The sequence below is a fragment of the Bubalus kerabau genome, chromosome 16, assembly GCF_029407905.1.
Source record: "Bubalus kerabau isolate K-KA32 ecotype Philippines breed swamp buffalo chromosome 16, PCC_UOA_SB_1v2, whole genome shotgun sequence".
Taxonomy (NCBI): Eukaryota; Metazoa; Chordata; class Mammalia; order Artiodactyla; family Bovidae; genus Bubalus; species Bubalus kerabau.
Genome location: NC_073639.1, coordinates 59,742,391 through 59,756,000, shown reverse-complemented (window position 1 = coordinate 59,756,000; position 13,610 = coordinate 59,742,391). Strand labels below are relative to the sequence as shown.

The window sequence follows — 13,610 nt, the reverse complement described above, 5'->3', positions numbered from 1 at the left end:
TCTGACATCCACAGAAGCTACTGCATTTCTGACAAATATCCAGGAGGCTGGAAGCCAGGGACCCCCCTCCCGCCATCTCCAACTGCCAAGAGCTGGACTAACACATTTTTCATTAGCTTTTTTCAAGAATGGAGAAAGACCAATCGTGTCTAGAGGCTGACAGTGATATTTATACTTCCATTTCCTAGTCTCCTGGTCTGTTTTTTCCCCCGTGAAGCCCAGTTTCTATGAATCAATGACTCGGCTACATCACACGCCCGCCCGGTGGCTCACGGTAACGGGGCTCCCTCTGGCCACCAGTGCTTTGCCGGCTCAGAGGCTCAGCTGGCAGATCCTGGATCTTGCAGCAGACTTTGAGCCGAGCTGAGCACCATCCCTCCGTCGAGGCTCTGGTACAGCCACTTGCAGCTCAGCTAACCCCATCAGGAAACCCTTAGCTCATGAAAAACAGATTTTAGGATTCTTTCAACACTGCCAAGATAGCAACCTCCATCTACCCACCTGAGAGACAGAGGGATACACAGATGGATAAAGAGACAGCTCAGCTCAGCCCTGTACATTTCTCCCTTCACCGAGGATCTGCACTGCTAGGTATCTCCCACTGTCTCCTCCCCTCCAAAGAAGACCAAAGACTGAAAAACTAACCCAAAGTACCCAATTGACAATTACGATGCTATGAACAGGAAGAGGTACAGGAAAATGAGAATACGAACAGTCTATCCCACCAAAGCCCAACTACGTAAATTGCTCTTCAAATGCAGACTGATTAACAGTTTTCCTCCACCACACTCCCCCCACCCTGCTGCCACCACCACCACCTTTGGGCTCTATGCCTTGTATCAATGCAGGTCCCTTAGAAAAGTCAAAATTTCACTTACTCAGATCTACCAAGAATTCCCAGTGCCTTGCTATATGAAAACCCCACAAACGGCAGTTCTTCGCCCGAGAAACCTGAGGGGTTCAGCTGGCACGGAGAGGATGAAACCCACGAATTCTTCTCTGGTTCATCAAAATTGGAGGTGTCATCATCAGACTTGAGGGTGGGAACGAAGGGGGGAGGAGCTGGTTAAAGAAAAAACAAGAAGAAGGGGGTGGGGGGGGGAGAAAAATTCAGACGGATTCAACACTGTTGCGGAGAAGAAAATCGTCTCACTCCTTCGGCGTTCCTGATGGCACTGCAGCGCCTGCTTTCAATCTCGCTCACACACAGGCAGACCCAGCCTCTGCTCCGCTCTTACAGCAACAAGAGCTTAACCCCTTCCCTGCCAACATGGCCACCAACCCGCAGACGGGCTGCCTTTCCTGCTGGGGGAAACTGAAGGGTGAACTCAAACAGGTCACTTGGTAGAACAGAAAGAAAGCACTTGGGGAACTCGTTGCTGATATTTCCAGAAGGCTGCTACGGAGCATCAGCTGGCTGGTGCTGGCATGCCAGATGAACCTACACCTATTTATTTCCTCTTCCAGACTGATCTAAATCATTCACACTTAGTGCTAATCATTGGGATAAGGTAGAGTTTCTACATTTCAGGGATTAGCCGGAGTGAGAGGAAGGAGGGGCAGGAGAGGGGGTTGAGAGGTATGTAACTCGTGTGAGGATAGCACTGCAGTCTGGCCCATTCATATCCGGATGAGTATACTCGCAGCTCTTATGGACCACTTTTTTTTTTTTAAGTTGATTATCCCTCCTCCCCAACTCAATCACGCCCCATGAATCCACCGCAGTTTAATCAGCATAATGAAATGCCAGCCAAATAAAGTTCTTCCCGGTGATGTACGGCACCCCTGCGCGCTGACGGTGTGGATGGACAGCTGCGTCCTACCTCATTAAGGCATGATTCCCAGCTAGGAACGTCCTACATCTTCTCCGCCTCCTGCGGACCTACTAAGCTCTCTCAGTCGGGGAGGTGGACACTGGTCCATCAGTCACCAGGAGGCTGCCCATTGTGGTGGGCTCCCGGGGGTGCAGCCGGCCAGAAGCGTTACCATGGCTGCAGGCTGAAGCGTCTGTGGTAGGCAGGCTGGGTGAGCAGGTGAGCTGGGCATCACATCCCCCGCAGTGCAGGCTTCATGCTCCCCGCTCTGTGCGTGCTCTGGCAGTAACCCCACCTGGCTGCCTGCGTGGCAGGGGCCAATGCTGATCTGAGTGACAGAGCAGCATGAGTCACGGCCAGAGCTCTCGAGAGCGCCCCCTAGGACAGCTGTCACAGCCCTTCCCTGGACCAGGCTGCTTTTTAACTCCTTGTTTTCTAGACAAAGCTTAGTGCCAGATAGGAGCAGCAGTCTGTTTTCCACTTACAGACTCCAAAGAATCTGGCTGTTTCCAAAGTTCCCCAGTGACAACAACAACATGGGAGGCAGCAGGCAGCATCGGGAAGGAGATGGAGTAGTGAAGGGATGTGGAGTGAGGAGGAGATGAAGCCAGAATGAGGAAGTCTGGCAGCTCCCAGGAAATGCAAAAAGGACATTCTCAGGGTTTCAGGTGCACTGAGATGTGGTAGCAGACTGAAAGTGTCACATGTGCTCTTCCAGAAAATGATTCCACGCCCCCAAGCTCTCAGAGAACTTAAACCTTCCCTAGTAATGTCAGAACCCACCTGCTTAATACTTTAAAAATTAGGTGATGGAAAGAAAAATTATTGAATGCTTCAGCCCCCCTCCCATATGTACTTTCCATAAACATGGGCTCAAATCCAATTGGATTTCCATTACCCAATATCTTTTTTTTCAAGGAAAAAAAAAACAAAACACTTTTTAATGGAAATTATATTTCATGAGGACAAAAGTGTCCCATCCCAAAATAAGGAAACTCAGATAATGACTGAGGAAATATATGGAGAGAGATTTCAAGATGGTATTAATATGGAAGCATCACGGTTGGTGGCACATACTTTGACTAAGTGGGTTCAAACCCCAGCTCTACCACTTACCAGCACTGTGACCTTGGGAAAGAAAGTCCCTTAACCTCTCTGACCCTCAGTTTCAACATAGAGAAAACTCCCTCAAAAGGCTGCTAGGAGGTTTAAATGAAAGAAATCTATATAAAGCGTTACTGGCACAGTTTTTTGTATATAATAAACACTCCATACAGACTACCTGCTATTATTATTGGCCACATGACACAGATGTTTATGACAGATCCTATGGTTACAAGGCTAGTGGGATACAGCAGAATCTGTGTTGAGTATGCTTCTCTCCTGCACAAGGCACAGACACACTCACACATGTTTGTGTTAATCATTTCATTTCATTATTCGCAGAAGTTTAATTCCCTTTCTACTATATACTAATTTATCTTTGGAAGACTGAAATAGAATTTCTGAGTGAGGAGTATGATTAATATAGGGGCAGGAGCCACCCTCTGTGAAACAATTACAACTGAGAAATTCTGTACTATGAAATAAGATCACTCTTTAAACTCCATCAGGCTCAAGGCTAGCCTGTGTAGCTAAGATTAGATCAAGGGCCAGAGAAGCTTCAATAAGAGGGAGAAGTCAACATGAAATACCCCCACTGATAACAGGTGAGAAATTCACAGGACAGATGAAAAGCCAATAACATCAGCCTTTAGACAGGTAGTCGGTTGGCTAAAACGTGAAATGCTGAAAAGAGGGACTTCTGGGAACCACATTTGGGCAGGGAAAAGTATCATAGTCTCAAGCCAAAGAGAAGTAGGACAACTGGAAATTCTCAACCGACCAGAAAATGATGGATGTTCACCCTTGTCCAGAGCCCTTTAGGGGGAAAGAAACAGCACGGCTATTAAAACTGTAGCCCCAGGGAGGGTGTCTATATTTACAGTACCCTACATGGTGTGGGAACCATAACCCAAGAAATTATCACCAGTACTGGTCCATGATCCATTAGGGTACTGGCAGATTACGAGGAGAAATATTTGTAGGGCCACATTCACAACCCAAGGCACAACCCAGAAGGCAAGATTCCTTCTCTCTCTCTTTCATTCCCATACATACATACACACACACACACCCCACATACTCTCTCAACTAGAAATGAGTTCACAATAAAAAAGTAAAAATCAATAACTACATGTAACAAGGAAAAAGAAGCCACCCAAAATACCATGAAGGAACATCAGCAGATACAAGAAATAGGAGAATTAACCCCCCAAAAACTGCAGATAAGAGAACAATCTAAAATGGACCATAAAATAAATTTTCATTCATTATCAAGATAAATGAGCAAAAATTCTAATAAAAGAACAAGATATGCTGAAGAAAAGACAAAGCACATTTGAAAAGAACCAAATGGAACTTCTAAAAATGAAAAATATGATTGCTGAATTTAAAGTTTAAAACTCACTGTTAAACAGACACAGCTAAAGAGAAAATTAGTGAACTAGCAGCAGGACCTGAGGAAATCACAAGGAATTATGTTTCACAAGGTGTAATCTGTAGACTGACAGCATCATCAGGGAGTTGGTTAGAAACAAAGAATCACAGGCATTACACCATGACTGATGAATGAATCAACACTTGCATTCTAACAAGATCCCCAGATGGTCTGCAAGAACACAACAGTTGGAAAAGTGCTCATATAGAATGCAATACACAGAGACAGGAGAAAAAGAACGAGAAGGTTCAAGGAGAAAAAGAACGAGAAGGTTCAAGGAGAAAAAGAACAAGAAGGTTCAAAGCACCTCTAATATGAGCATCAGAAAGAACAGAGAACTAGCTCAAAATCTGGATGACAGATTTTAAAAGACTGTATAAGCCGAAGACTACCAAGTATATGACCACATCTATATCAGGCTTCCCTGGTGGCTCAGTGGTAAAGAATCCACTTGCAAAGCGGGAGGCCTGGGTTCGATCCCTGGGTGGGGAAGAGCCCCTGGAGAAGAGAATGGCAACCCACTCCAGTATTCTTGCCTGGGGAATCCACATGGACAGAGGAGCCTGGCAAGCTGCAGTCCATGGGGTCGCAAAGAATCGGACACGACTGAGCAACTAAGCACACACACATGTTGGGGGGAGGGGCTAATTCTCCTCTTTCTTATACCTATTGGAAAAAGTCCCTTTTTTTGATCCTCATACAAAATGATTTTTTAGCTTTAAAAAGGTATTCATTGGCCAATGAAATCACTGGATTTGCACCTACACTGATGGAAGTATACAATGTACCTAAGAACACAGCACAGTGCCAGGCACTGAGCAGGTACACAATAAATACATGCTGAATAGATATATAATTAAACAATTAGAAAACAGCTCTTGCAAAGAGAGCGCCTGGCATAATACAGGCCATGAAGAAGCTACTGTATGTTTGAGTTAAATGAAGAGGCTTTAAAAGTAGAGATTGTTCTGTCTGAAAAATATGTTAATGAGTGCTTATATTAATATTTCCTGATAGAGCATTCATCAATTCACCCCCACTGCCCGTGCTCACTACATTCATTAATAGCCAATAAGAAGTCATATATTAAGATCTGTTTGTTGATAAAAACCACTAAAAAAACAGGATGAAGTTTTCCCTATATGTTTTTTAAATAAGTCAGCCTATGCTTGAGGTCACATCAGGGCACATTCTCTTTAGTGGCAGGGGCTACACAATTATGTTCTGGAGGGCTTCCCTCCCACCGCCACCCAGTTATAAGATGGCAGAACAAGGCTTTCAGAAACAAAGAGCTATTTTAAGAACTGCAGTTAATCTCTCTCCTATAAATCCTTTCCTTTTTAAAAACTTGACGTTCATTAGAAGCTGGGGGCAGGGTGTATTGCCTTCAAAAACATTCACAAATTAAAAAAAAAAAAAAAAGAAAAGGTAAATGGATTCATCCCCTTGACCCTACTTCTTTCTAACACATCCCACTGAGCTCCATTTATCCCATTCAAACTTTTAACTTTCCAGCATACCAAAAAAAACATTAATGTTCAAAATGCAAAAGATTTTTCTCATTTTGGTCTAGTGTTGATCATCTGCTTTTCCCACTGGACACAAGCTCCATGAGGGGAAAGATGACACTGTGCTCACCATTACATATCAAGCACCTAGAACAGTTACCTGTCTGTCCCAATTCACGGTTTCATATCTATATTGTGAAAGTAATGAATGAACAAGAACCTTAGATGTGGGATAATTTCTTAGACCTAATAGGCTATTTCATGCCATATGCCACTACAGGAAACTCTATAGAATACTCAATGCAGTCATGAAGAATTGGCACATTAAAAACAAAAACCTGAATTTAGATATAGCTCATGAAACTTCCATGACTTTTACTCATCACTGTGGGTTAGACACTGGTGCTAGGTTGTGTGTGGCAGAGTTAGAAGAGGAATAACAGACAACATATATGTCAGGACAAAGGCACATAAATAAATATGTGATGGTATCATGAATCAGAACTGGGCCTGGAACACAGCAGGCATTCAATGATAGTAAATCAAAGACATTTTCAACTTCATTCTATCTAGCATGGTGTCACACATCTTAAAAAAAAGTATTCAGTTAATTAGATGCTACATTTAAATCTAAAAGGAAGACTATCCCCAAATCAGCTGTCTTCTAGTTCCTTAAAATCTGAGGCACCAGTGTGATCACATTTATCTTCATGATGAAGACAGAACTACAAGATAAGTGAAGAGGACGCTATTTGTGTCATTCAGAGGTCAAGATGAGGCTGTGAAAAGTGGAGAGTGTGTAAACAGAGCGATGGCCACCATGTGTTGCCGAAGTGGGTACAGTGAGTTTTGTGTGTTCCTGCAGGAGTGCGTCATGGAGGTGATTGTTTCTCTAGAGTTAGTTAAAAGGTGTCTTCACGGGCTGGAGTGGAGATGAGTGCTTCTTTAGAAAAGCCAGGGAACAGTAGCCCAAGAAAGCTGTGGGTAATGAGGCTAGGAAGTAAATACAAGTGAAATCCTGTCTGGACCTTGAAGGGGGGAAAATCCTGGACTGGCTTGACAGAAGGGATTATGAGAAAGAGTTTGAGAGTGCTGGGCTGGTGTCAGCACCTGAGACTGATACGATCATTTTAACAGTAATGGTTGGTAGAGGTCGATGCTAGGAACCTCTAAAGGACAAGTCTATAATAGTTAACATGACAAATTCTAAGGAAGTGATAACCGAAACAGAGAAGACTGGATTAACAGAAGGCATGGCAAAAGTGTGACAACTGATGCAAGAGCAGAAATTTTTAAGAATATCAATGAGTGACTCTTACAAAGAGAACAACTCTAACAGAAAAAGGTTGCAATAGAAAGAAGAGCAAGATTTCCAGTATCAGAGATCTTATAGGAATGAACCAAGAGAATAAATTAGAGGACAGGTAAGAAGAGCTAGCTACTACATACACATAAGTAATTTAGCCCATGAAAACATCTCCTGGAGCCTCAGGCAAGCCCCCTTACTGTCACCCCTCTGAGTGGAAAATGGTCAGATGTAACCTGTCCAGATAGCAGAACTGTATACAAAATGCAAAAAGAAGACAAACTGGATCTAGCTTGCAATCAACTTGAGTAGAAAAAGAATTATCTGACATGTCTGGTTCCCCAAACAGTTATAAAAAGACTTTCAGGTAATGCTGACTTGGCTGGTGATCAGTTTTTACTATGGCATCTTCAAAGAAAATGAATATGGAAGTTTTAGCATCAGTGAGGTATGCTTTAATGTCGTAAGAACAGTTATTACATTTGATCCTAGCCAAAAGGCCAAGAAGTGATGAAGTATGCTTTAACTGATCAGTCTCAAGGATGCCAGGGCTGGGCTGCCCACAGCTAAGCAGGTTTCCTCTCTGGGGGCAAATACAAGATCTCGATGGAGTTGTGCGCTCTGTCTGAATCTCGCCTTTCTCAAGGGCCATGCTCCTATAGGCTGCTTACTATCAAGTTTTTGGTAAGCAACTTATGTTTTCCCACAAGATTACACTTTTAGAGACGCCTTCTCTCAATTCTGGACCACACTTCAACCAGCCTTCTAACACTGCAGTGCCACTTTGTTTCCCCCCTCCCTCTTGGTCTAGGTATAGAGCAACCTGTGAAATACCTACACAGGGTGGAAACACTCAAAGAGAATCTTTCCAGACTGTAACTAGTCAAGACTATAATTCTCTGGGTGTGGATACATCCAGTTTGGGGCACAGACTGGAGGCCCCCAGAACATACTTGAACAATAATTCATGAGCTTCCATTTCCTGGAACCTCTGTGCTCTAGACCCCAACAACTTTCCCTTCCAGCACCTTTCCCCTTGAACTACCTAGACCTATGACACATCCAATTAGATACATTCTTTGCTGTCCTCAAGACTTCTGTAGTTATCTTTTTCTCCAACATTTGGCGGGGGGCGGAGGGAAGAGTTCTTCAACATTTTTTAATGATTTAATAATTTTATTTATTTTTGGCTCTCCTGGGTCTTCATTGCTGTGTGGGTTTTTCTCTAATTGTGGTGAGCAGGGGCTACTCCGTGGCTGTGGTACATGGGCTTCTCATTGTGGTGGCTTCTCTTGCTGCAGAGCACAGGCTCTAGAGCGTGTGGGCTTCAGTAACTGCAGCGTGAGGGCCCAGTAGTTGTGGCTCCCGGGCTTTAGCTGCTCTGTGGCATGTAGGATCTTCCCGGACCAAGGGTCGAACACATGTCTCCTGCACTGGCAGGCGAATTCTTTACCACTGAGCCACCAGAGAAGCCCTATTTTTAAATTTTTAATATGAAATTTTTCATATGTGCAGAAATGGTACAGGAGTACAATGAACTTCTGCACACCTTCAAAAAACGTACAATATTTTCATTTCATTTCACATACTCTGGTCCCTATTTTATTTGCATGTGTGCTGATTATTAAAAGCAAACCCCAGACGACATATAATTTTGAGACATAAGACCTGGGACCCTTTGCTGCAGTACTTGCACCCAGACAAAAGTCTCAAGCAATAAAATACAAAGAAATTGTAAAGGACTACAAATAACTGCATGCATACACAGTTGGAGCAAATTATGGACAAAAAGATACAAAAAGATCCAAAACCCAGCAGCCACTTAGGAGCAAAAGTGGGGTACTGCACATCCAACTTGCACACGTCACCACCAAAGAGGTGGACAAACCACCTAAGCCACTCCTCCAGCCCGACCCCTGGTCACACACCTTCCCTCACCCCATACAAGGAACCAGCTCACTTCCCATCACCCTCAGGGAGCAAGCAAGGGAACCTGCTACTTGTTATCACTCCCTGCTGCTGCCGCAGGAGCCCCACTAAAGCCTTGCCTGATTTTCTTGTCTGGCCTCTTCATCAATTTCTGTTGGTTGAGGAGGCCAAGAACACTGGTTGGTAATAATTTCACCCATAATTACTGCAGCAAATATCCCTAACTCAGGGTTTCTCAACTGTGGCACTATTGACATCGAGATTGGAGAATGCTTTGTTGCAGGGACTGACACGTGATCATAGGGTGTTTAGCAGTGTCTCTGACCTCTACTCACTAGATGCCAATACCACCACAAGTTCTGACAACCGAAAATGCCTCCAGACATTGCTAAATGTTCCCTAGGGGGAGAAACACGACTCTCTAACAGGTGAGGACTTTAAAAAACCATGACCATAATACCTTCATCTCATCCAACAAAATTTACAGAAACTCCTTACCATTATCTAATATTATGTTTGTGCTCAATTTTTTACAGCTGTCCCCAAAGTACACTGTCCCCAGTACACTGGGTGCAAGTACTTTTGGAGAAGGCAATGGCACCCCACTCCAGTACTCTTGCCTGGAAATCCCATGGACAGAGGAACCTGGTAGGCTGCAGTCCATGGGGTCACTAAGAGTTGGACACGACTGAGCGACTTCACTTTCACTTTTCACTTTCATGCATTGGAGAAGGAAATGGCAACCCACTCCAGTGTTCTTGCCTGGAGAATCCCAGGGACAGGGGAGCCTGGTGGGCTGCTGTCTATGGGGTCGCACAGAGTCGGACACGACTGAAGCAACTTAGCAGCAGCAGCAGCAGCAGCAAAGTATCTCTTTACATTTGATTTGTTTGAATCAATATCCAACCAAGGTTCAGACACTGATTTGGTTGGTATGCCTCAATCTATAAACACTGACCTTTTTTTTCTTTAATGGCATTTATTGGTTTAAGAAACTGAATCACAAGATCCCTGTAGAAATCTCACAATCTGGACTTGGTGGTTGTATCCTTGTGACATCATTTAACATGTTTCTCTATGCCCATTTTTCCTGGAAGTGTTGAAAAAGTGTTACTTCTCAGTTATATCTGACTCTTTGCAACCCCGTGGACTGTAGCCTGCCAGGCTCCTCTGTCCATGGAATTCTCCAGGAAAGAATACTGGAGTGGTTTGCCATTCCCTTCTCCAGGGAATCATTCCAACCTAGGATCTAACCCAGGTTTCCAGCATTGCAGGCAGATTACCATCTAAGCCACCAGGGAAGCGACTTCCGTTTCCTAGAAGATGGAAGTTAAATCCAGGGCCACATGCACACTCAATTTCACTTGGAGAGAATATTTCCCAGGATGTGTTGTCTACTTACTAGCCCATGACATTAAAGGGCACACAATGTCTGCTTATCTTTCTTTGTGTGCTGTTAAGAATGATCCATGTGGTCCAGTGAGATCAGCCTCGTCCCTCCCCATGACCTTCTCTCTCATCTTTCACTTCATGTCTTAGCAGCCATGGATGATCTTTGCCTAGAATCATTAAGTCATTAAGAGTTGAAAAATGGTGTTTTTCTAAGTTCATCATTCCTTCTACATTTACTAGCACATCAACAATTTGGTAATTCTGGAATACAGTTCCAACAGGAAGGCAGGATAAACGCTTGGTTCATTCCCTAAGTGTGTGTTCAGTTGTTCAATGGTGTCCAACTCCTTGTGACCTCATGGACTGTACCCTGCCAGGCTCCTCTGTCCACAGGATTCTCCAGGCAAGAATACTGGAGTGGGTTGCCACTTCCTACTCCAGGGAATCTTCCCAACCCAGGGATCAAACCCGAGTCTCTTGCGTCTCCTGCACTGGCTGCTGCTGCTAAGTCACTTCAGTCGTGTCTGACTCCATGCGACCCCATAGACGGCAGCCCACCAGGCTCCATCGTCCCCAGGATTCTCCAGGCAAGAACACTGGAGTGGGTTGCCATTTCCTTCTCCAATGCATGAAACTGAAAATGAAAGTGAAGTCGCTCAGTCGTGTCTGACCCTCAGCGACCCTATGGACTGCAGCCTACCACGCTCCTCCGTCCATGGGATTTTCCAGTACTGGAGTGGGTTGCCCTTGCCTGCACTGGCAGGTGGATTCCTCACCACTGCACCCCCTGGGAAGCCCATCTTTCCCTATACTTAGCAACATTCAGAGTTGGGGTGGGGGGTCGGGGTGTGCCTCAGCAACTGCCAGAAGTGACAAATAAGATTTCTTTTTTCAGTTGCTAGTATGAACCCATGAATGGACGTGTTTCAAGCCACTGTAGTCTTTTTGATGCTTATTATTATCCCATTTTAAGCCAGGAGAAGCCCCTCTACCAGATATTCTTGCCAGAAAAGTCCGCTACTTTCCAGTTTATGGGGGATGGAAAAACACCACCCACCATCAGCCCTATGGAAGAAGCAAAGAGACAAATGTGTTCCTTTATTTTGGTTCCTGTGTGGGTATCAGTTCTTTGTGTGTATCCTTGTTAGTCAGAATTTTGAAGGACATCCCCAGGAACCAAAGAGTCGGTCATACTTCTTTTCTGAAGTGAAGACACTGAAAATCATTTCCAAACCCTCAGAGATCATGAGCCACCTGGACCTCCTACTCTGTGTCCTTCAGCTCTGATCTCTTTTGACTCCTGCCAACTGCCCTCTTTAGTGCTATCTGAACTTTGCCCTTGGAAAATGAGCATAAATGCAATTGCCATGCTTCATAGAACTGACTGCAAAGTTGACTGATGAACAGAGTCCCAGATGTTTAATATAATTTTGAATCTTTGGCCAAATCATTTCCATGTTTTCTGGAAAATCTTCCAAGCAAGTAAGAAATGAAGAGTTCAGGAATCCAATTTATGGGCTCTCTAACAAATCTATTCCCCTTTTCTCATCTTCTCCCAGGAAAGGCATGAATTTGCCTCATTTAAAAATGACTTTCTGAACGGAGATTCAGCACTGCAGCATTGGCTTACACTAAGAGGCACCGTAAGAAGTGGTCACAGGGAAATCCCCAGGGCCACCACATCACAAGGGGTCTCATTTTGGGGAACCCCATGTTGAAGCTCCTCAGGACTCAGTACCAGAAAACTGAGTCTTCTCTGAACATATTATTCTGGATTTTTCTTCTCACAGGACTGAGCCTCTTACAACTGCCCATATTCTCCATTTTACTTTGGCCACTAGGAGGCTAAGGATCCCAAATCCACCCCTGGCTGGCAATTTAACCAGGGCTTATTGGTTTTTACCATTAACCCTGCCTCTACTTCCCTACTTTGACATGCCCTTTATCCAGATTTCTCATTTTTTATCAGTTTAGTATTGCAATTATCTCTAAAGTAAGCCATCTTGATTTATCTTGAAATAAAGTAGAATATTACATATATATTTTTAATATCTCTAGAGGTAGCTTCTAAATTCAAACTAGAGGGGGGAGACCCTATAACCTTAATCCATATGAGTTTAGCTTTTTCTTTTTTGGCCACAAAGAATGGCTTGCAGCATCTTAGTTCCTTGACCAGGGATTAAACACAGGACCCAGCAGTGAAAGTAGAGTACTAACCACTGGACCATCAGCAAATTCCCTGCACTTAGCTCTTTTTAGCCTGTTTTCTCCTATGAATAGCTTATTCTTAAAAAAAAAAAAAAAAAAAAAAATCCCCAAGACATATAAATACTCACCTGTAAGAGCTACTGACCACGTGTCTCAGTTACTGCTTTTTGAAGTTTTAGCAGGTGTTGCCCACATACTCCTAGTCCAGGAGGCTGAGTTCCTGCCATCACTATACCATCCCCCTGCCCTTCTACTCTCTCTCTCATGATGATCACCTAAACACCCCCAGTTCCCCTTCCTCATTTCCTCCAGCCCCTAAGTGACTGGGTGGCTATCTAACAGGGAGACATACTTAAAGGCCAACCAAGATAATGGAGAAACACACGGCTAATGGAGAAACTAAGAAGAGGTGGCAAGAATACACAGAAGAACTGTACAAAAAAGATCTTCACGACCCAGATAATCAACATGGTGTGATCACTCACCTAGAGCCAGACATCCTGGAATGTGAAGTCAAGTGGGCCTTAGGAAGCATCACTACGAACAAAGCTAGTGGAGGTGATGGAATTCTGGTTGAGCTATTCCAAATCCTGAAAGATGATGCTGTGAAAGTACTGTACTCAATATGCCAGCAAATTTGGAAAACTCAGCAGTGGCCACAGGACTGGAAAAGGTCAGTTTTCATTGCAATCCCAAAGAAAGGCAATGCCAAAGAATGCTCAAACTACCGCACAATTGCACTCATCTCACACGCTAGTAAAGTAATGCTCAAAATTCTGCAAGCCAGGCTTCAGCAGTATGTGAACCGTGAACTTCCTGATGTTCAAGCTGGATTTAGAAAAGGCAGAGGAACTAGAGATCAAATTGCTAAATCCTCTGGATCATCAAAAAAGCAAGAGAGTTCCAGAAAAACA

At 44.0% G+C, this 13,610-nt stretch overlaps 1 protein-coding gene and 1 pseudogene across 3 annotated transcripts in view; both read right to left on the bottom strand.

Moving 5' to 3' along the window:
- The window catches only part of CIT (citron rho-interacting serine/threonine kinase), a 173,811-nt gene that overhangs the window by 101,469 nt on the left and 58,732 nt on the right, over positions 1 to 13,610 (bottom strand). For all 3 annotated transcript variants that reach the window (XM_055551014.1, XM_055551016.1, XM_055551015.1), the window contains exon 10: positions 879 to 1,062. In XM_055551014.1, coding sequence (XP_055406989.1) covers positions 879 to 1,062 — 184 coding nt within the window. The remainder of the gene's footprint in view (positions 1 to 878; positions 1,063 to 13,610) is intronic.
- On the bottom strand, positions 7,569 to 7,679 carry LOC129630455 (uncharacterized; annotated as a pseudogene).